A 21,540-nucleotide genomic window follows, 5' to 3' on the forward strand; every position below is an offset into this window, starting at 1 on the left:
ATGGGATTTCTCTCATATATTCATCTAACGCCGATATCTCGATTTATTGGTAAAAACTAATTCATCGATTCGTTTCAACTTGATAGATTGTTTAATTTCGTCGACTGTAAAAGGGATTTAAGAAAAGAGTGATCGACGTGACACTTGATTTCCTCACCTGCATCCGATATCTAAAGATATCTACGAAACTGCTCAAGATAAGTTTCTAATGTTCCGAATTACGCGAATTAAACCGATGTTTTATCGGCCGCTTTCAAACTAACTTAGCCATAGAACCCGCCATTGTAATCCGATTACTAAAAGCAATTGCATTAGATTCTCACATTTCATTTCATTTGCACGACCCCCATCGGTATTCTGATAGGGACGATCCCTTAGGAGGTATCAACGGCGAGCGACGCACTGGCCATTAAAACTGTTAAGCTACTCATTGCACCTATTTTCGTCTTACGGATCGAAACGTCCTCACGAGGATTCGAAAATGACTTCGATGGGTTTTTCGAATTTCAAGATATGGTTATATGTATATACTACGGCGCGAAGAGCTTTATTCAATTCAATTCAAAGTTTATTGCTCAACTAAAGACTTAAGAAATTTGTGCGGATCATGTTACAATAAAATACCAGAAGATTTAAAGTAATTTAATTGAGTAAAAACTGAAAGCCAACAAACCGATTTCGTGTGTTCAAATAATTTTAAACAAAAATTGTTCTTTTCGAATGTTTGGATGATAAAAGGTAGAAAAATAAGTACCTTTCATATCTGAATATCTTGATCAGTCGGAAATACTAAGACGAATGAAACCCGGTTATGAAGCTCATTACGAAAGCCCCGATGGTGAACATAATATGAAGCTTGTTTCAAGATTACAGATTTTGGATATCGATACCGAAATTGTGATTGTAGGAAAAATTCTATGACTGAGATTAATCGTTATACGAATGGGAGTAGAAACGTCGAATCAAAATTGAAATAACGAGATGATTAAGAGTATCAACTCCAGTTACGAAGATATCGGTTGTCGCAAATTGTACTTGTGAAAATATAACCAATCGATGTCGTACAGACAAAACAGTGTCAACAAATTTGGGACAAAATTTTTCGAGATTTAGATACAATTTTCAAGTTTTTTTAATTGAAATTGAAAAGTGTCCATTCTCAAATGATTCATTCAGGTACCCGGGCACTTCGTATTTAAGATCTGCCCCTTTTTAACAGGAAAGTACCCCTCTTCGTCGTAAAAAGTGCCTTTTTTCTTGAAATAGAACAGCCCCTAAAAAAAGCTCGGCACGGGCCCGATTTTTAGTTACTAAAAAAACTAACTTATTTCAGTTAGGCGAGACTCGAGAGTACGGTTCGACGGCGTGTAATGATAAACGATTATTTACGTGTATTTATATACGGATACATGTACGCGAATAATTAATACCTCTAGGCGGAAATTACATTCGTAGACACGCAGACACAATGCAGAGAAACGTACGCGCGACGTGCCTTCGTTACAACACGCCTCGCCATCGTCGCGTAGCCAGTTGTTAATTATATTTTCCGATGTTGTAATTTCGGCTGAAAAACCGCCTGGCTGAAAATCGATCCGATCCACCTTCATACAAAATATTATGGTTATGCGATCGTTATATGTTCCATTATCGTGTATAATAGCGGACTCAGTTCCATGCAGTAACTTGGGAGTAAAAAATTGATTTTATGTACAGTTGTATTTATTGAACTATTTCTAATTATCAGTAAAATCTTACTCGCAACTGGGGAATTGGGACATGTAAAATCGTTAAAATCGGTAACTTACAACTCTTTTTTAAATTTTTTTAAATCTCAAAATAGGGATTGACCCTGTTATCAATTTGATTGGTACCCTGGTAGATTTCGTTTGATTCGTTCTGATTTGGCACCCCTTACAAACCGACCGCATCTACCGGGAGCGAAACAGGGCTTTGATTCTGAAATCGGAAATCGAAGTACGTGACTATCGACAGTCGAATTTACAGACATTTTTGTTACAAAACTTTTAGTATTTGCACCCGGTAAAAAAGAATTGAAATGGCAGCCATCTTTCAACAAGTGCCCGAATGGGACCAGGGTGGGTACCCTTCTATAGTTGGAGCCATATAGTTTTACCTCATACAAAGCAATTATATTTAAAGTGACTAAACATGTATACAAATACATAGGATTAAAAACGATTATGAAATTAAAGAATTTATCATCAAGAATTAAACCATCATATCGGACTCTCTGTAGAGACCACCGTCATCGTCACTCCTGGTGATTGTCTCTTTTTTAATCTTTCGAACTTGTTTGTATATTGTGGGTTTCTAATCTCATGACCTATTCTCGGCATCTGATTGTCTTTTCGACTCATAACGCGCGGTTATTCTGAAAATTGCGATCTAGGTACTAGCCTAATGGTTTAGGGTTTATAAATAAACTAAACGCAATACGACGGGAGTGTCAAATAACACAATGATAATAATAGTATTTATTTCGTCATCAATTAAAGGAAATACAAACATTTCAAAAGGAATATAAAAAAAATGTACAGAATTAGCAGATTGATGATACTTAGAATATTGCATTTAGTCGCAGAGCTTTCGGACAAAAATAGTATCTTAATAATTCTATGAGAAAAAATTCTTATTATGCTCCCTCGTTCAAGCTTCGTTTGGTTCAGTTTGCAGTGGTATCGATTCAATCAAGAGCAGATATAGAAATACCCGACAACCTGAACTAAGAGGTGACAATTACTATTCTACTATTCTATTTTTAGAAGATTGAAGCAGTTCCTAGCCACCAAATCATCAAGTCCTATGATTGAATTAACCTTCCCCCTTTCATCAGGTGTATTATCCAAGTCATTTCTCTAGTAATTTACCCGAGCGAATTGTCAATGTTCATTGCAGGTAAATTCGTCTGTTAATTGCTCACACGCTCCGATATTGGCAGGGTCATGCAAAGAGTAACTTAGCGCTGTGAAAGAAGAAATTGTCGCTATGAGCGCGAGATCGAAAAACCCGGAACATGCACAAAATACTTAACACAACAATTGGAATAATCATAGAAAAGCTCATTGATGTATTTCTACGTTTCGGCTGTTTCCTAACTTAACAGCCATCATCGAATCCGTATCTGCCCTCCCTGTAAAGTTATTGGCAACGAAACCCATTTTCTTTATATCGTAAACTTCAAGATAACCTAAGAATTAGATATGAAATTGTAGATTTAAACCTAGATACTTTTCATTCGGCCATCGTTGATCCTAACAAACCAATGTTTTTCATTTACAACCATGTACCTTTTGTTTGATTCATGTCGAATAAAATGAAAATGAAATCGGGTTGAATAATGAAACACCGATGAAAATTTGAATACGCTTTTCAAAATCTTTCTCATAAACGTTGGTGTTTCCTAATGATGTCTCTACGTGCTTACTGTAGATAACATGCGCTTATTAAAAAAATTCATTCGTGACGAAGGAAAGTGCACAGGTGTATTGAAATATCAGGGTCTAACGATATTGCAATCTATTTATAGCGTTTAATACGATGGAAACGAGTGTCGTCGATTTTCTCGATTTTCGTGCTAAGTTGTTTCGTTCATCAATTATGACTGACCGTACTGATGAAACGGCTCCGGACATAGCGATATAGCGCTGATTGATCGTCATCTAGTCTTAGCACGTGACAAGGTTTTCGTAGTGCGTAACAGTATGTGTGATGATGAACACTACACTTGTCTGTACAATGTCATCCTCCCCACAGGGATTCGAACCTGATCGAGATTGCCACGGTACGAATCCCTGCCACACTAGGCCGAGTGCGCAGCTACACGCGCAGCTTAGAAAGTGTTATTATTAGCCAATCAGATATCCCGTCTTATTTTAGCCTTGCCGCGCAAAAACTTGTGGCACCAATCAGATTGCTCGCTGTATAAATGCTGAGGCAAATTTCAAGGAATGCGCAGTTTAGATGATGTCATTATTACCCAATCAGATACCCCGTTTTATTTTAGCCCGGGTTTTCCCATTTTTAGTTCTTTCGCGAAATTTACCTCAGCGCAATCTGATTGATGCCGCAAGTTTTCGCACGGTAAATCTTGCACATGTACCTGTGCACCCTAGTCCAGTGTGGCATGGGTTCGTGCCGTGACTGAGTTTTAGCAATGCCATCAGGACCCAGTTCCACAGTTGTGAGTTAGAGTTAACTCTGAGTTAAAGTTAGTTCATTTTCGAAGAGTTAATTCAGAGTCAAATGTTAACTCAGAACTGTGGAACTGGACCCTGGTTAGAATCCCGGCCTAGGCAGGATGGTAAAGTATGTGATGATAAACACTACCGGTCCGTAAAAAAAGTTCACACAACAGTATCCACGATGTGAATATATCTGTTTAATACCTCACTTTACGCGGTAATAACTCATTAACAATAACTCGCGTGTCTAAATTCACATGCTAGCCCACGCTGCTAAATACTAATTAGCTGCGGATCCTATCGACTATTTGTTACCGAATCGAAGAGGAAAGAAATACCGCCAGACGAACGGTATTGAGGGACGTATACGCCGAACGCGAGATGATAGATAAAAAGGACCATGTTTTATAGACGTAAAGGGCGACGAGTCGACCCTTTTTACGATACAGGCTAGTTACTAGAAAAAATGTCGATGCATTCGTAGATAAGATAGAATATATACATATACACATCAAGTTAATGTGTCTACATATTATCGTTTTGTTGTATTACTCTTGATAATCACTATGAAAAAGAACTACTATCGTTGATTGGTACTCCTATGTATATCTATTATTCGTTTTTTTGAATGTTATTTGTTGATAATGTGGCGAGAAACCAAATCCAGCCGTTTGTAATAGTCTGATTTATTCGTGTTTATTGCAGACAGTTCATTTCTTCTGGCGAACGCCCGGATTATAGATTACCCGATTGTTTATTGTAACGATGGATTCTGCAAGTTGTCCGGCTACAATCGGGCGGACGTTATGCAAAAGAGCAGCACGTGTAAGTTCATGTACGGGGAACTTACGGACAAAGAAACGACGCAAAAAATTGAAATGTCGCTGGATGCACAGGAACAGGAACAAGTGGAAATACTGCTTTACAAGAAAAACCGTAAGTCTCCCACTCGTAGCTTCCTACCGATTTAATCAAAGAAATGGCGTCCCAAAAATTTGAGATTTGGTTACCGAATCCTAGGCCTATCCTCCGAATGTATTTTCATAGAAAAATGAAAAAGAAACCTAATCAGCGGCGAATGTTTCGATTCAATCGTCATTTTTCTGAATTATTTAATGTCTCCGCGGGAATCGCGAATGGCCGGAAATTTAGAAAATCACGTTCAATTACCGGAGTGATCTATCTTCAGTCACAGTCACATCTCGAATGGCGAAAAAAAGTCTTAAGAAATAACGGGGCTACCGAAACTAATCGATCATTTTGATTTGAACATGCCCATTTGACATTCGAAGGAAATGGTTGAAGAAATCACTTCCTGTGCCTTGGTTATAATCGAAACGGTCACGCATCGCGAGTGGTAATAGGTCGATGTTGGAATGAAATACTCAGATCGGGGTCAACATCGTTGCTATACACGGCTAGAGCTGGTAACTCGAGGCGTGATTTTTTACTACCTATGAAGTGAACCTCATCGAAAATATACACACGTATTCTATAGTACAAAGAGAATCCCAAAATATTGAAGAAAAATAAAGTCCTAGAATGTTTCCTTGAGTTATAGTAGTTTATTCAACGTTTCGACTATATATCTTCAGGAATACCGAATTACAACAGACGCTTATGATGTATATACAATCCAGAACAAAGGCGCTAAATTAATCAAAAGTGATGCAATGAACTAAGCAAAGATATAACATATAATACAATACATATTTATTCGTCAAATACTTGTATGACAATCTTTCATTGATTTTGCAGTTGGCGTTTTACCTCTAAACATACGATTAGGTGACATAGAAACACATGGAGGGAAAACTACTAGCTTAAGGGAAAACTTTCGAACCTTATTTTTCTTGATTATTGTGGGATTCTATCGTCATAAGACGGACATCGTCTCTTACCATCAATCGTGATACATTTACTGTACTATACACTATGATATCAGGCTTCTCGCCTGGGGAAACATATACATTTTATTTAGAAATCATATGCATAAATTCCATTTTAGTTAACATCGATCGATAGAAAAACATTATGTCGGTATAGTACATAGTATATATAGTATGTAGTATACCTTGCCTAATAGGGGTTAGCCTCCATACAGGTCTCGATAAAAATCCCTCAGTGCACTTAGATAATTGGTGTTTTGATTTATTCAAAAGATATCATCGCACATACTCGGAGTATAGATTGACGAGAATACTGCAACGAATACATGAACGAGAAGTCTGATTCTCGATTTAGATGATACAAACGAATCGACACTTTTCATTATTTTAGTGATGGAACCGGCAATGGCGGACCAAGGGGGAGACCAAGGGGGTGGTCTCAGGGGCCCAGAGCCCTTCCTTCCCATTGAGATTGCCCACTTCGCAAGACAGGATCGTTAAAACCTGGAAATTTGATACTCTTCCTCTCAAAAATTCCAACCTATCTGATATATTTCTTCAAAAAATATCTAAAACCCAATAGAGGCATTTGACTTGGCTGCTTTATCTGACTGAGAAATGCCTTTTCTGTTCTTCTGGACCCCGGTCTTCCAATTTTCCTACCCGGCTCTGGACGGCAGATATGTGATCCATTAGTAGCGATCTCGATGAAACGTCCGCGAAAGATCATCAGATATTCTGATACTAAATAGAACTGAATGCGCTATTGTAACCTGTGTGTGAGTTGGTTGAATTCCGGATGAACGACAAAAATAGCGAAATACCCGAGATAACATCGCCACCCTATAATAAAGTACACAAACGAACGATAACGAATCCGCAGCAGTTCGGAATGTATACATCTGATTTAGTTTTCCATCGCTTTTCATAACGCACGAACCAACACAACAAAAATGCCCGACGGCAATTTTTGTTCCGAACTCCGAATAGATCTAAACGCAGCGCAAAATTCTCGCACAAAAATATTATATTTAGTTTTAAACCTACGGGAAAATTCGTACAATTTCGGAAATCGATGCCTTTGTTAAAAAAATAATGTATACGCATATGAACCCATGATGCACATGACATGATAATTCCAGTTTTGAAATAACTTGCAATAGACCTATACGCTGTAAAGCATATTTGGTGTAACTTTCTGTCCCAAAGAAGTTCCAATTTTCTTAGAATAATCGTACGCATTTCTGAGACCGATCTCGGCGACAGATTCCTCATAAATTCTAAAGTATGAGCGAATCTCTGATATGATATGGTCGAAATGGTGTTATAACAAATCGGTCAGGTAAAATCGAAAACATTGAGCGAAAATATGAAATTCCGTAGATATCTTGCCGTGAAACATGAAATATCAAATTTGATGCCTGAATCATATCATTTTCAACTGTGATCGAAAATGAAAATAATAAATTACGATTAACTGTCATCATATACAAGAAGAACATCAAATAACATAATGCATCTCGTTAAAGCGTCTTTAGTTCAAATCCCGTCCAAATGCATGCAACGGAAGTATCAGTAGGAGTTTATGCAAAATCTATCTTACGACCATGGACGTCCATGGTACGACGTACATACCTACTGAATGTACTCGATATGACTTGTTATCGACAATGTTATCCGCCAAATCCATATCCATCGCAATTACACGCGCTAGCAATTTTTCACTTACTCGAAAATCGGTTGCGTTTTTCACCGGTACCGCACCAGATAACGAAAGGATGCCTTAAGAATCTTATCGATCCCTTCAAATCTTCTTATAACGATCATGTACCCACTGCGCATACCACCAAAGCCCGGGCGTATAGAAAACGCGCTGTTTTTTCAGTCAGTACATTTTTCTATAGTTTCGACAGCGGTGGAGAAGGGATTCACTGCATCGTTCGTACGGGGAGATATACAGAGCGTCGTAGATTCAACCGCTTACTCGGTAGAAAGAGACCTAAAAAGGCGGCAACATGTAAATAATTCACTCGTAATAAGACCAGCGGATACGACAAGGAAAATGCCCATCACATAACGAATTCTATCCTCCCCGGCAGGGATTCGAATCTGATGGCATCGAGACTTGCCGTGGCTTAGTGTAGCGATGCCATCAGGTTCGAATCCCTGCCCAGGGAGGATGCGAATTTCAAGCAAATGCATATTTTGTTGCTCGCCCCTGAAACTTTACATTCTGATGAATACAAGAATGGACAGCTCGCGCGTGACTTCTGGTCAATCGGTCGAAAGACTCGGTTTTCTTCTAGGAACGGAGGAAAGAAACACTTAAGTATAGACAAGATCTATGGAAGAAAATGTGTTACGCTCTAGCACTATGAGCGCGTGAATTGGTGCGATGCTAATTATACTCTGTATTATATTGATATGATATGATTTATTTTCATATAAAATTTTTACAGAATTAATGAATAAACAAAGACATTAAAAATCTAATAATGATATTAGATGAAGGACGATCATATCGTCGAGAAAGTTATCTGGGATTTTGCCAACACCTCTTTCTTGGAACTCGAATAAATAAGCGTCCCGGAACATAAAATCAGAGTGATTGTTAACAATGATAAATTGTTCTTATGGCGCAAGGATCCTATAATAGAGTTCAAATGCGCCCCTCTGGGAAAATCTTTATATCGTAATAGTCATAAAACAATGCGGTTTTGAGATGTCTTTTCGTACTGATCAAGATTGCGATGACCAACTGGTTTTGGTGATCACCCTTGTCATTTGCTAACATTAACCTTAACGTTAATTGTTGCTCTGTTGTATACGATTTATTCATGCATGGCGAAGAAAGAATTTGTGTTGACTAACCAATTCATTTGCATGCGATGTGCATGATTCTTTTTCATCAACAAAACCGAACACAATCTAAAGCAAGCATCTTTTGATAATCTCGATTCTTTCTGTAATTCATTGGGTATTCATGTAGTTGTTTCATGACTCAAAACAAACTGCTCGTGATGTTATAAATGTACTATTCTGATTCTAGCATTGAATTACATTTAAAAAAAGACAAAACGCTCTGTTTCCATCTAATGAATATGTAAATTAGATTGATTTGGGATATCCAATATTTACAGCTGTATCACAACAAAACCAGCCAACTACAGCCTTAAGTGAATTACTTGGCAACTCACCGAAAGGTAGGCGATCGTGATGGTGATCTTAAACAGTTCTAGTTTTTTACATATATATTTGAAAACTGTACATTACTTTCTTATAATGCACGAGGTAATTTTTGCTCATATATACTGTACTAGTATAGTATTAGTCTGGTTTCGGCGAGTTAATTACACTTTTCTGGAAGGGAAATATATGCCAAACATATATGCCACCTAACCAAACACAATAGAGCCAGCGTCACTGAAAAGATGGTTAATGCCAATCAATCAGAAAAACCTTTTACGGATACGCAATAACCTTAAACCGGGGGTAATAACCTTAACCGGGGGTAATAAATTCGCATCTATTAAGTCTAAGGTAACAACTGAGCTCAAGTTAAAACTGGAACCCGTTCTAGAATTGTCTGGTAAAATCTAGCTCCTGGGTTGAAGCATCGGATACGAATTTATTTCACTCGATGCGGAACTAGGTCCACAGTGGATCCAAATAAATGGTCCGATGTGTTAATTCACGCCTATTGGCGGTCAAATAACCCTTGAGCGGCTGGCCCCTGGAAAGTAAAGATTAGACACATTAACGTATGACAATATGCAATACGCAGACGACACGCTCGCTGGACTAAAATGATAGGATAGATTTGATAGGATAGATACGAATGAAAATATTCTATTGTCCGAACAAAAGTTTTAAAACGTTGAATCTTAACAACAGATTTGCTACCATTTGTCCATCAAAAAAGTTAGAATATTCACATTATAATCAAAGCCGTACACATAACTATCTCCTAACGACCATCAACATATTTGCCCCCACCCAGTGACATAAGAAAAAACGTATCCAATGATTTGACACATGTATTTATTCTTTTTTCAATTTATTTGATTGCACTTTGCTTTTGGTCATGTACATTTGCACATTTTGTATAAACAGAATATTTTTAGTCTCTCACCGTTTTTACCGTGCTATTTATTTTGTCTATTTTCAACTCATTACTTTAATCGTGCGTGGAGCTTTACGGTTTATGCTTTCAGTTGCGTGTCATATCACATCGCATGTAATGTATTCTTTTTTCAGGTAGGTTTCGATGAGTCGTCATGATATAGACGATATCGATGCGGAAAAGTGCCGGATTGAATCCGAGGGAACCGTGGGACTGGCAATGGACAGGCCTAAATCTGCCCGTGAACACCGTTGGTTGGGCGAGGGTCACGATGTCGACCCCCCTTCTTATAAAGCCTGGGGTGGGGTTGTAAGGTTCTCATTGAACTCCATATCCCGGAAAGCCAGATTCTGAATTTTCTATGCGCCGATGTTCTCCCATAGAAAGGGAATACGGAATGGCTGTTCGTGGCCTTTTCTAGATCCACCCATGTGTTCACCAAGAACCTTAGTGTCTGATGTACCACACTAGGATCGTAGAGCGACGGAGATCTGTGGAAACAACCACACCGACTGGGTGAACTCATGGGGTGTAAATTCCGGTTCGATTTTAATATAAACCTTATTCACGCAAATGACGGACCTTATTTATAATTCCAATAGTGAAAGTACCCGGCACGTTCTATATATAATGTTGTGATTAAACTATTTGGTGAATCCGTCTATAGCGGAGTGCTCGTGCCAATGAATAACTAACTACTCCAGTGATTGTTTCAGCATAACGAACGTCATATTTCATCGTTTAGCAAAAACATAATCAATTACGTTGAAAGTCTACTATCCTCCGTGGAAATCCATCGGTAGTAAAATCGGCTGTTGCGATCGCTTCTAGTATTTGCATAATTCGAAGGTGTCCAATTACATTGATGGTTTCTGATTTTCCCACAGGGTCGATTTACCTCGGCGTAGAGTCGTCATATTTCGTTTGTATAGTGCGAAACGGAACTGTTCGAGTGCGATGACGTTTGCGAATTTCAGGACAAAAATGCTTTACGCTTCGTTCATATGAAATTCCAGTATAGAAATTGAAATAAGTCGATTTCATTTGAATGATTGCTCTGTATTTACTTTCGGAGTAAACTGGAAACTTCCCTATTGAAATTATCTAAACATTGGAATTTAATGTATTCTCATCAATATTTCTTTTTTTATCCATATTGGTTCTCGGGTTTCCGTGAGACCCATATTCTTGTACCGTCTGTCTGTCTGTATCTATGAGTGTCTTTCTACTCAGAGGTCTAGATGTGCAGTACAAAGAATGGGCCCAGTGCACCACCTGGCGGTAGAACTAGACACCAAAAAACTTTTTTCAGCTTCATGACCTCGGAGATGACCTCATAACCGGGAAACGGCGTTGAAATTCAAAAAGTTGTCTTGACAAACTTTAGCTATTGGCCCTAGATACAACGTATCCAAAGTGCAACGAGAACTAACGCATGGTAATTTCTAATCCGTGTACACTGTAGATAATCGAAGAAGTCCCACAGTTCGAATTTTCATACGATGTAATTTATCAAAACGAAACCACAACGTTTCGGCTGTTGACTAACAGCCATCATCATTCCACCTGATGATGGCTGTTAGTCAACAGCCGAAACGTTGCGGTTTCGTTTTAATAAATTACATCGTAAAAAAATTCGAACTGTGGGACTTCTTCGATTTTCGGAGTTTGAGTTCGAGCCTGGGGGAGCCCGAGAACTGTTGTCGCCTATGGCTTGTTCGAATATATAAACATATTTGAGAATATTCTTAGCCAGACAGGAATTTCTCACAAAACCAGAAAGCATAATTTCTAACGTTTCGTATCTTTTAACTTAAACAACAAGTAAAAAATCTACTCTTAATCGTTTTAACAGCTAACAACAATAACGAGGTCTATATGAATCACTGGTTAGGCTATTGAACTTTCATTTTTACTCGGCCATGATATGGCAATTGATTGTGACTTTGATTCTTTGCCATATTACGCGCGTCATCATTTTCGCCCAGTGGAATCTGGAACCACGACGCATTAAAACATTTTGATGTAAACTATTTTCCATCTACTGCCCATTGCAGGGACGCCGCTGTGGTTGTTGTTACACATCGCACCGATACGTAACGAAAAAGATGCCGTCGTCTTGTTTTTGTGCACGTTCAAAGATATAACTGCCCTCAAACAACCAATCGAAGATGACGCGGGAAAAGGTTCGTAAAATGCCAAGCAATGTACATGTATTCATATACTTGTAGTGAAGCCAAAGAAACTTGAAATATCGAGGTCTATGAATCACTGGTTAGGCTTCCTGAACTCTCATTTTTACTTTACCATAATATGGCAACTGATTGTGACTTTGATTCAATATTTTCGCCCATGGAATCTGCAGCCACAACACATTATAAGATGAACTCATATCATAATAATGTAGCTAAAGAAACTTTAGAATATTAATGGTTTCAACTTTCTTTTACGCACGGTTAAGATATGCGGTCCTTGGTTTCACATCGTCACTGTTCTCAATTGTTGCGTTCAAAAATTCCAAAAATCGCCAGCAAATATCTGCATTTCATTTCCTTAAAAATGCTGTATAGCTTAAGTTCATCGAGCAAGGGGCTGCAGAACTATATGATATTCAATCTAAACTTATGTTTTAAAAATGAGCGCAAATCATCAACAATGGGGACCTCGCAATCAACAATGGGGACCTCGAGGGACCGCCACAAAATGGCGCCTAGAAACTGGAAACTTCTTTATTGGTATATAGCAAAAAAAGGACTGGTAATGCTTGAATGCCATTATTAAATTGTATTAATGGATTTTGTGCCTAGCGCTGGACTGTAATAGTTAGGTATATATTTAACCGATGCCACATAATTTTCGGGGTTAGTAAACATAGAATTCATTAATCAATGCATCAATATATTTTTCTTTGTTTGTTTAGGTCTTAGTAAATTTGCACGTCTGGCGAGATCAGTTACGAAAAACAGATCGGTTTTGTTGCAGTTCTCTTCACACGTTCCAAACACGAAGATCGACAACTCGAAACTATCTCAAATTGCGAACGTGAGTAGACCTACTCCTCTCGGAGAAAGGCCATTGCGTCGTTAACTAGCTGTCATTACGCCTTTAGATAAAGTAGTGTTCTACACATCGCATCAGCGCGTTGATACAACTGTGCAATGTACAACTTCTACCTGTCGATTGGAATCGCCGCTATTTATTTTGTTCGCTATGAATTTCTACGACAATTTCAATTACAATTCAACAAAACTGATAATGAAATTTTCGCGCGATGCTGTTTCGCAAATGAATGCGATTAATCGATATATACTTATTTCATTATGACTACGGCGGCGCCGTACGAGGCGCTAAAATAAAAATAAGTAATTTCTATATAATTCTTTCGTGACATTTCGCGTTCGGCGACGCATTAGCAAGTTAGGTAACGGCCAATACCCGGTGTGTCCGCACCGATAGCATTCCGATTCGGCTCGTACTCCTAATTGATGAATGATGTACGATCAGCGTCTAACAACAACACGGTTTAGTTCACGCGTGTTTATAGCATTTTCGATAGTCGCCGCCTCTGTAGTATGATCTAACCTTGGGAGTTAAGGCTGGCTTATGTCGACAAGCAACGCGACGCCTGCCTACCGACTCCTACCGACGCAACTGAAAGCAACCGCTTTCGCAGCCCAGCTTATGTCGACTGCGCTCCGATTCGCAGCAACTGAGGCCGACTAGCGGGATATGAGATCCTCCCAGTTGCTTCCCTCCTTATGTCGGTAGCGATTACTAGCAACTGCAACGGCTCAAATGGTCACGTGATAAGCATTTTGAGAATAAATTTGAATAATTAGGAAATATACTTCTATTAGAAAAGCTATTTCTTCAAGACTTTGATCTTTCTGATTCTGTTTTGAATACAACGTGCTAGCGACATCTATAAAGATGGCCGGTCACACCATAATTCTACCAATTTCGTTTCTAGATCTTCGGTCCAGTCCTCTGCCGTGCTGAAGGTTTGGTTTACGTTTTGAACTACTTGAATTTGAAAGTTTATGGATAACATAACGACTAATTACGAATGACGCTAACTAGCGGTGATAATTTGTACTATGTATATGCGGTCTCTCATTGGCTGGAACCCCTGCGCTCAGTTCCGTCGCGTCGCAGATGAGCTTATGTCGGCTGCGATCGAAAGCAACTGCCCGCCTACCGTAGGCCGGAGTAGAACATGGGCAACTAGCCGGATACGGCTTGCGACGAGTCGGTAGGCGTCGCGTTGCCGTCGCAAGCCGGCTTATGTCGAATCGATTGAGGAGCAACTGGCGGCCTCTCGTAGGCCGCCTGTTGCCGCTAATCGGCGATAAACCCAGTTGCGTCGGTAGGCGTCGCGTTGCTTTATGATTTGGCATAACAAAAAACTGAAGACTGAGTGATGAGATGTCGCATATCGATATACTCACATGCCCACTTATATTCTACTCGAGTACCGGTGTAGCTATACTGATGCTAGGCGCTGTTTAAGTCTATTGAACGGTTTATGTTTTTTTTTATTTCTTCATTTAGTTTGCCACTGAAATAATTTTTTCCTCCGATTGCATTTTCAAAACGTAGTGACTTTAACTTGCATTAATTCATTATTGCCATTATTGCTATGGTAACCATGTATCATAATTCAAACCACGATAGCCTGATCGAAGAAGACGTTAGCTTTTTGTAGTTACGTATAACAAAATCAACTCCTAACGCTAATGGAACTGTTTTTCCGACGAAAGCAAAGCACTCTTCATTAAGCAGTTGAATGAGCAACAGACATCAAATATTAATGTCGGTCCGATGGTGATAAAAATCCATGCAATTTCTACTAATCGTTGATTAAAAAACGGCCGCATTGGCCCTTCCAGGAAATGGATTATACCACCATAAGATAATTACACCGGAATTAAATTTAGACCGGACCAAATTTTGGTGAGCGTTCACACGGCGTTTTGAAACCCGGTGATAAAATCGCTTGTCACCGAGCCCACAAGATGTCGCCAACTGCTAAATAATCAATTGCGCCTGGGTGAAGTCTTGCTTCCAGATTCGATATATAGCAAGACATTCTTCATTTGACCAATTCATTCCTCTGTCAGGTTTAGACATTTTTGCGAATTCGATTTTATTCAATCAGCTGAAACTTCTTAAGAATAATTACATAAACGGTAATAAAATGTCTAAATTGGTCCGGACCAGATTTATACCAGTCTAAATCTATAGTTTAAAAGTGGCTTAGTCGGCCTGCGACACGACGAACTCCCTGTGACAATCCCGCCAGCCACATGTCGACAAAGTGATAGAAATTCATATGCAATTGATAAAATTGAAGTTGAACTTGACAAGAGCCCTCTTGCACTGCCAGTTTAACACCATGGCTACCACCACGAGCTGCTGCGACGCCTATGCTCACCGTAAGCGAATTTTTTGTGCACTTATGTGAACCGGCTTTGGCAATCAACTTCTTGCCTCGCTACACCATTGAGAGCTAGGCGCGATCAATTCAAATTAAATTTTTCTTTCCAATTTAAACTTTATTGTTCTTTAGATAATAAAAGTCGGTTTATATTTTAGTGCACGAGAAATCCGTTCGTCGTTAGTATAGCGGCAGCACCCCACGGTGCAACGATACATCACTAGACTCGCCTTTAAGTCAACTACCGCACGTCGCAATCAAATTGAGCACCAATTTTCAAACAGTGTTGTAACCGATCGCACCGCGTTGCAAGCGGTCGCAAGTCGACTAGAGCCTTCCTTATGGTATCAGCATGATAATGGCTTATTACCATAGTAACGCCATTGCCACTGAGTTTTGTTTTCTAACTAATCAAGCTGAATCCAGTTCCTCCGCTTGCGAATGGGATCATCACCTCCAGATTCACAGTACTAAAGATATATATCGCTAGGCAAGCGGGATTTTCACGGAAGCTGACCACAGCTCGGTCGTATAATAGATTAAGTTGCCATAATATACGGGAGTCTCGGGGAGATTTGCTCATTCGTCAATTTCTACTTTTTCAGTTGATGAACCTGAATTCGGACATTTTGCCTCAGTATCGTTTGGAAGCGCCTAAAACTCCGCCTCATATAATACTACACTATTGCGCGTTCAAAGCTACATGGGACTGGATGATATTGTTGCTGACTTTTTACACGGCCGTCATGGTTCCGTTCAACGTCGCTTTCGAGAACAAATCGATGGACGACGTTCCGCTGCTAGTGGTCGACAGCATCGTCGACGTCGTCTTCTTCATCGATATCATATTGAACTTTCATACGACTTTCGTCGGACCGGCCGGAGAAGTCGTTTCCGATCCGAAGATAATTCGAATGAACTATCTGAAGAGCTGGTTCGTCGTCGATTTGCTGTCTTGCCTTCCATACGATGTGTTCAACGCTTTCCAGCATTTAAACGAGGTACGTATAACGCCTGTCTATCCGCCACACCCACTTCCGCGCCATTGAATCTATACACTAAAATGATTAATCCCCGCACTACTACTCACAGCGTACCACGGCAGCAACGCGAATTGAAACTATCATTCTTAAAACTATTTTCAGCATATCAGCAGCTTGTTCAGCGCTCTGAAGGTGGTTCGCTTGCTCCGGTTGGGTAGGGTCGTTCGAAAATTGGACCACTATCTGGAGTACGGCGCGGCGGTTTTGGTGCTTCTTATATGTCTGTTCTGTTTAATCGCGCATTGGTTGGCCTGCGTCTGGTACAGCATCGGGCGCGAAGAGCTGAAGAACGGTGTGACGTACGGATGGATGGCGATTCTGTCCAACGTCACGAACACGAAACGATACAACGAATCCGACTACGGTATCGATAAAGCCATGTCTTACGTCACTTCCCTTTACTACACGTTGTCGTGTATGACAAGTGTGGGATTCGGCAACGTTGCCGCCAACACAGTCTACGAAAAAATATTTTCTATTGCTCAGATGATCCTGGGGTGTAAGTTCTTTTTTTCTATCTATATTGTCCTTAGAAGAATTTGAAAGTTTTATAAAGATACGCAAGACACAAACGTTCCAATATATATGACAAGAGCGCTTAGAACTGATAAAAACTGATTGAAAATGATATCAATACAGGGAGGTGTTCAGGGGCTCTCGACTCCCTTGCTCCGTGTTAAAAATTTTCTGATATCAACCGTATTTAACGATGAAACTAACCAAACTTCAAATCTTTATCGATTGCTGTTTCGGCGCGTCTACCTGAAATTAGGTAATGCACATATTCTTATGAATGCATACTTCATTGAAATTTTAAAATAAAATACTGCGCCTGACCCCTTCTGTAGAAATTCCTGGATCCGCCCCTGTAATAGTTACCACCCAGTATTCAATAAAATGGAGCCCTCGATTGAAATTGGATTCATTTTTCTTGATTTCAGCCCTTTTGTACGCTACCATTTTCGGAAATGTCGCCACGATATTCCAGCAGTTATACTCGACGACGGCGAGATATCACGAGATGTTGAACAACGTCCGCGACTTCATGAAACTACACGACGTTCCTAAAGCTCTCAGCGAGCGGGTTATGGACTATATCGTTTCTACTTGGGCCATGACGAAGGGAATCGATACGGCAAAGGTACAAATCAGCGTCTGATCCTTAATGTTTAGGTTCACCAGACACGTTCACACGGTGACGAAATGATGGCGAAACAACAATGGGGAACCCGCGACACCACCAATCCCACCAGATAGCGTGCACTGACAAGCAATAGGTCTTACGTTGTCAAGATTAGTTCATTTTTCAATGAACTGAATTGAACTGATACCCGAATCCATATATTATCACAGCTTCCACCAAATATAAATGAATTCATTTTTGTAATCAGTATATCGGTAGGCCCCTATAGTTTTCATAAATGATTTACTTATTTGAGAAAAGAAGTTCACTCAGTTTGAATTGAAATGTAGAAGAAATCGAGCGCTTAAGACCAACTATCTACTAGCGAAAACCTGGCGGATGCTCGATTGCCACGTTAGCGCCGGGGGTACCACATTAAACCCCGAGACATATGTAGAAAATTAGCTGTATGTGATTTTACAATGGTTCCCCCATTGTCACTCGTTCTAGGTACTGAATTACTGTCCTAAGGATATGAAAGCGGACATATGCGTACATTTGAACAGAAAGGTTTTTAACGAGCACCCGGCATTTCGCTTGGCAAGTGACGGATGTCTGAGGTCTTTAGCGATGCACTTTGGAATGAGCCATAGCGCTCCCGGTGATTTATTGTTCCACCAAGGAGAAAGTTTAGACGCTCTGTGTTTTATTGTATCCGGATCGTTAGAAGTGATTCAAGACGACGAGGTAGTGGCAATACTCAGTAAGTATATGACGTCACCAGCAGGCTCTAGATCTGAGCAATCGTATCAATCTATTGTACATGTCATGCCTCACAACGGGAAGAGAATGCAAAATCAGTTCTACAGTCGTAAATGCATTCAACAAAAAATACACTCAATTTTGAAATTAGTTCATTTTCAATTAATGGAAGTTTCCAGTTACCAGGCGCCATTTTGAAGCGGTCCTATTGATCCCACATTGTTATGTTGGACAGATGTTAACATTCTTTTACATTAAAACCTTAAGCGCGATTTTATGTCGCCTCGAAATTAAGATTAAAATCCAATGTCGAATCCCAGAACCGTGGGACTGGATCATGGCTTTCATATTAAAAAGGGACTTTTTTAATCGATGTATTTTACAATAGTTCATCATTTTTACAGCAAAAGGTGATGTATTCGGCGACAATTTTTGGAAAGAGCCGTCTCTTGGACAATCCACAGCGAACGTACGTGCCTTGACTTACTGTGATTTACACATTATCAAAAGGGATCGCCTGCTGGAAGTGCTGGACTTTTACCACGCGTTCGCAAACTCATTCGCCAGAAACTTACTGTTGACTTATAACCTGCGCCATAGGGTAAGAAATATCGTAAAAACATTGATTTCATGTACCCAAGAATCTTCGTTTTAACTTTTGGAATCGGAGTTTGAAAAATTGCCTAGTACAATACCATCTAATGCCTATTTCAACTTGAATTGCGAGGACGTCCGGTGGCTCAGCTTAGTCAGTTTCGGTGGTACATACCTTTTACATGTTTTTAAAGGACCAGAATGGACGGGCGGTTGAACATCGTTTTTTAATCCATTTTACGCTGTATTGGAGGATTGCAAAAAGTACATACATGTTTTGAATATCGTACTGTTAAAAACCAGGTCTCTGTGGGTTCCATAGGGATGTAAATCTCTTAACCCAGAGCAAAAATTTAACTATCGGTTATAACTGTGATTTGCAATTTGGTCTAGGTCTAGGTTTATGTTTGGTTAATCCAAAGCAACGGCGTACTGATATCGATCATCATGATTGTGATGTTCTTTGTCTCCTACAAATATCCTCCAGCGAAAGGATGGATTTCATTTGGATTTGCTCAAAATAAGTAGTAACGTTATTACAAAAAAGTCATTGACATTTTCGAAAACAACAACTGTTAAACGTATCCCGAATACTGTATTTCTTTCCAACCAATGCGTGAATATCATTAGTATATCATATTTTAGTAAATTCGCACTGAAATCTATTAATGATTTATGAATTTTAGCTGATATTCCGAAAAGTGGCGGACGTCAAACGCGAACGCGAATTGGCCGAAAAGAGAAAAAACGATCCTCCATTAGATTTATCTAGCGACCATCCCGTGCGAAAGTTGATATCGAAATTCAGGAAAATCAGCGACGGAAAAGTTCTCGGCGGAAGTGACGCGGAGGCCGAATACGACGGAAACTGCGTGAACGACGTTTCCGACGAACAGAGGCCGAACAGCGCTAAATATACGAATGTGAATGAGATTACCGAACAGCTCGATAACCAGTCGAATCAGGTTAGAACTCCGGCGGCTCCGAAGCCGACCGCTCTCGCGTCGAAATGGGGACGATTCCTAGCGGGCGGGAGTGATAAAAAAGCTTCCGGCGACGCTAAGAAAGCGGCCAAATCCAACGGCCCGGACGCGGCGATTGTTTCGACGTCGACGCTCGATAGAAGCGGTAGCGCTGCTGGCGCTTCGGTGGCCGGACAGGAGAAAAATGCGGGAACGGTAACCGCAGCCAAAGAAGCGGCGCCCTCCAGACAGAAACCGTTGTCGAAATGGAATCGAATGATCGCCGCCCGACAAGAAACGATCGAAGAAACGAACGAGGACGACGATACAGGCGCGCGACAACAACACGAGCCTGTAATCAAAAGCACCGATTCGGAAAGCAACGACGTGTCGTTCAACGAACGCCATCATCGGCTGAACAACAATCCGTCCACGCGGGAGAATCACAACACAGAGCATGCCGTCTGCGCGATGTTGCCGGCTGCCGACCGGGACGCTCTGTTGAGTTCGCTCATGGACATCAAAATCGAGATCAAAGACGAAATCGAACTTCTGAATCATAAAATGACTCGGATCGACGACCAGATCGGCGAAATATTCAAACTGTTCTCGCCGACTTCTTCGCCATATTCGTCGCACATGAGCAGCGGTCATTCTAGAGTTTATTCGACGGCCAGTAGTCAGTCTAGCGGGTCGGAGAGTAACAGCAGTATGCCGTCGCCGAAAAACTCTCCGCACCGTACATCGTTAGAAAACATTCCGCACACGTACATAGGACCTTCGCATCCGGGGTCGACTTTGCACAGCCACGAGACTGATATAATACCCGGTACGGCACAGTCAAGCGACCAGAATCCACCGTCGACATCGACTCCTACGGAAGCGGCGTCTGCTGCAGCGGAGGCGGGTGGCGGTGGATCTGGCTCTTCGTCGGCCGGTTCTGGTCGGTCGGGGTCTGGCACGCCGACCGGCGTTAGATTTAAAGGGAAGGGTCGAACTAAAGGCCGGGTCCACCCGCAGCGAGTGTCTCCAGCCGTTGACGACGAAACAGCGCCGGTGAAAGATAGAGACTTAGACATCCTATGAATCATCTTAAATTGTAACGTATATATATATATATATATATATATACATATATATATATATATATAGTTATAAATGTAAATTGTATCATATTTCCAGTAAGTTTTTAAATCGCGTCTTTATGATTTAGAACTTTTGTATCAAATAATGTATATTTTCTATTCAAAATGAATAAGATTAGGTTTCGAGGCAACAAACGGGTTACGAAAGCACCTCTTACACGCGAATTTCAGTCGGCCACTGTTGAAAAATTGATGAAAATGTATTTTCGGCACTATGTAGCTATCAATCAATGCACGAAATATCATCACATCGCCTA

General features: G+C 40.3%; 1 protein-coding gene across 1 annotated transcript in view; it reads left to right on the forward strand.

The window, feature by feature from the left end:
* LOC141907372 (voltage-gated delayed rectifier potassium channel KCNH1-like) overlaps window positions 1-21,224 on the forward strand; it is a 33,905-nt gene extending 12,681 nt beyond the window's left edge. The window contains exons 2-11 of the mRNA XM_074796994.1: window positions 4,911-5,141; window positions 12,275-12,403; window positions 13,138-13,259; window positions 16,260-16,655; window positions 16,800-17,196; window positions 17,639-17,838; window positions 18,331-18,583; window positions 18,987-19,183; window positions 19,863-20,304; window positions 20,371-21,224. Of these exons, the coding sequence (XP_074653095.1) occupies window positions 4,911-5,141; window positions 12,275-12,403; window positions 13,138-13,259; window positions 16,260-16,655; window positions 16,800-17,196; window positions 17,639-17,838; window positions 18,331-18,583; window positions 18,987-19,183; window positions 19,863-20,304; window positions 20,371-21,224 (3,221 nt within the window). The remainder of the gene's footprint in view (window positions 1-4,910; window positions 5,142-12,274; window positions 12,404-13,137; window positions 13,260-16,259; window positions 16,656-16,799; window positions 17,197-17,638; window positions 17,839-18,330; window positions 18,584-18,986; window positions 19,184-19,862; window positions 20,305-20,370) is intronic.
* Window positions 21,225-21,540: the final 316 nt, after the last annotated feature.

This window comes from Tubulanus polymorphus, chromosome 1, assembly GCF_964204645.1.
Source record: "Tubulanus polymorphus chromosome 1, tnTubPoly1.2, whole genome shotgun sequence".
In the NCBI taxonomy this organism is placed as follows: domain Eukaryota; kingdom Metazoa; phylum Nemertea; class Palaeonemertea; order Tubulaniformes; family Tubulanidae; genus Tubulanus; species Tubulanus polymorphus.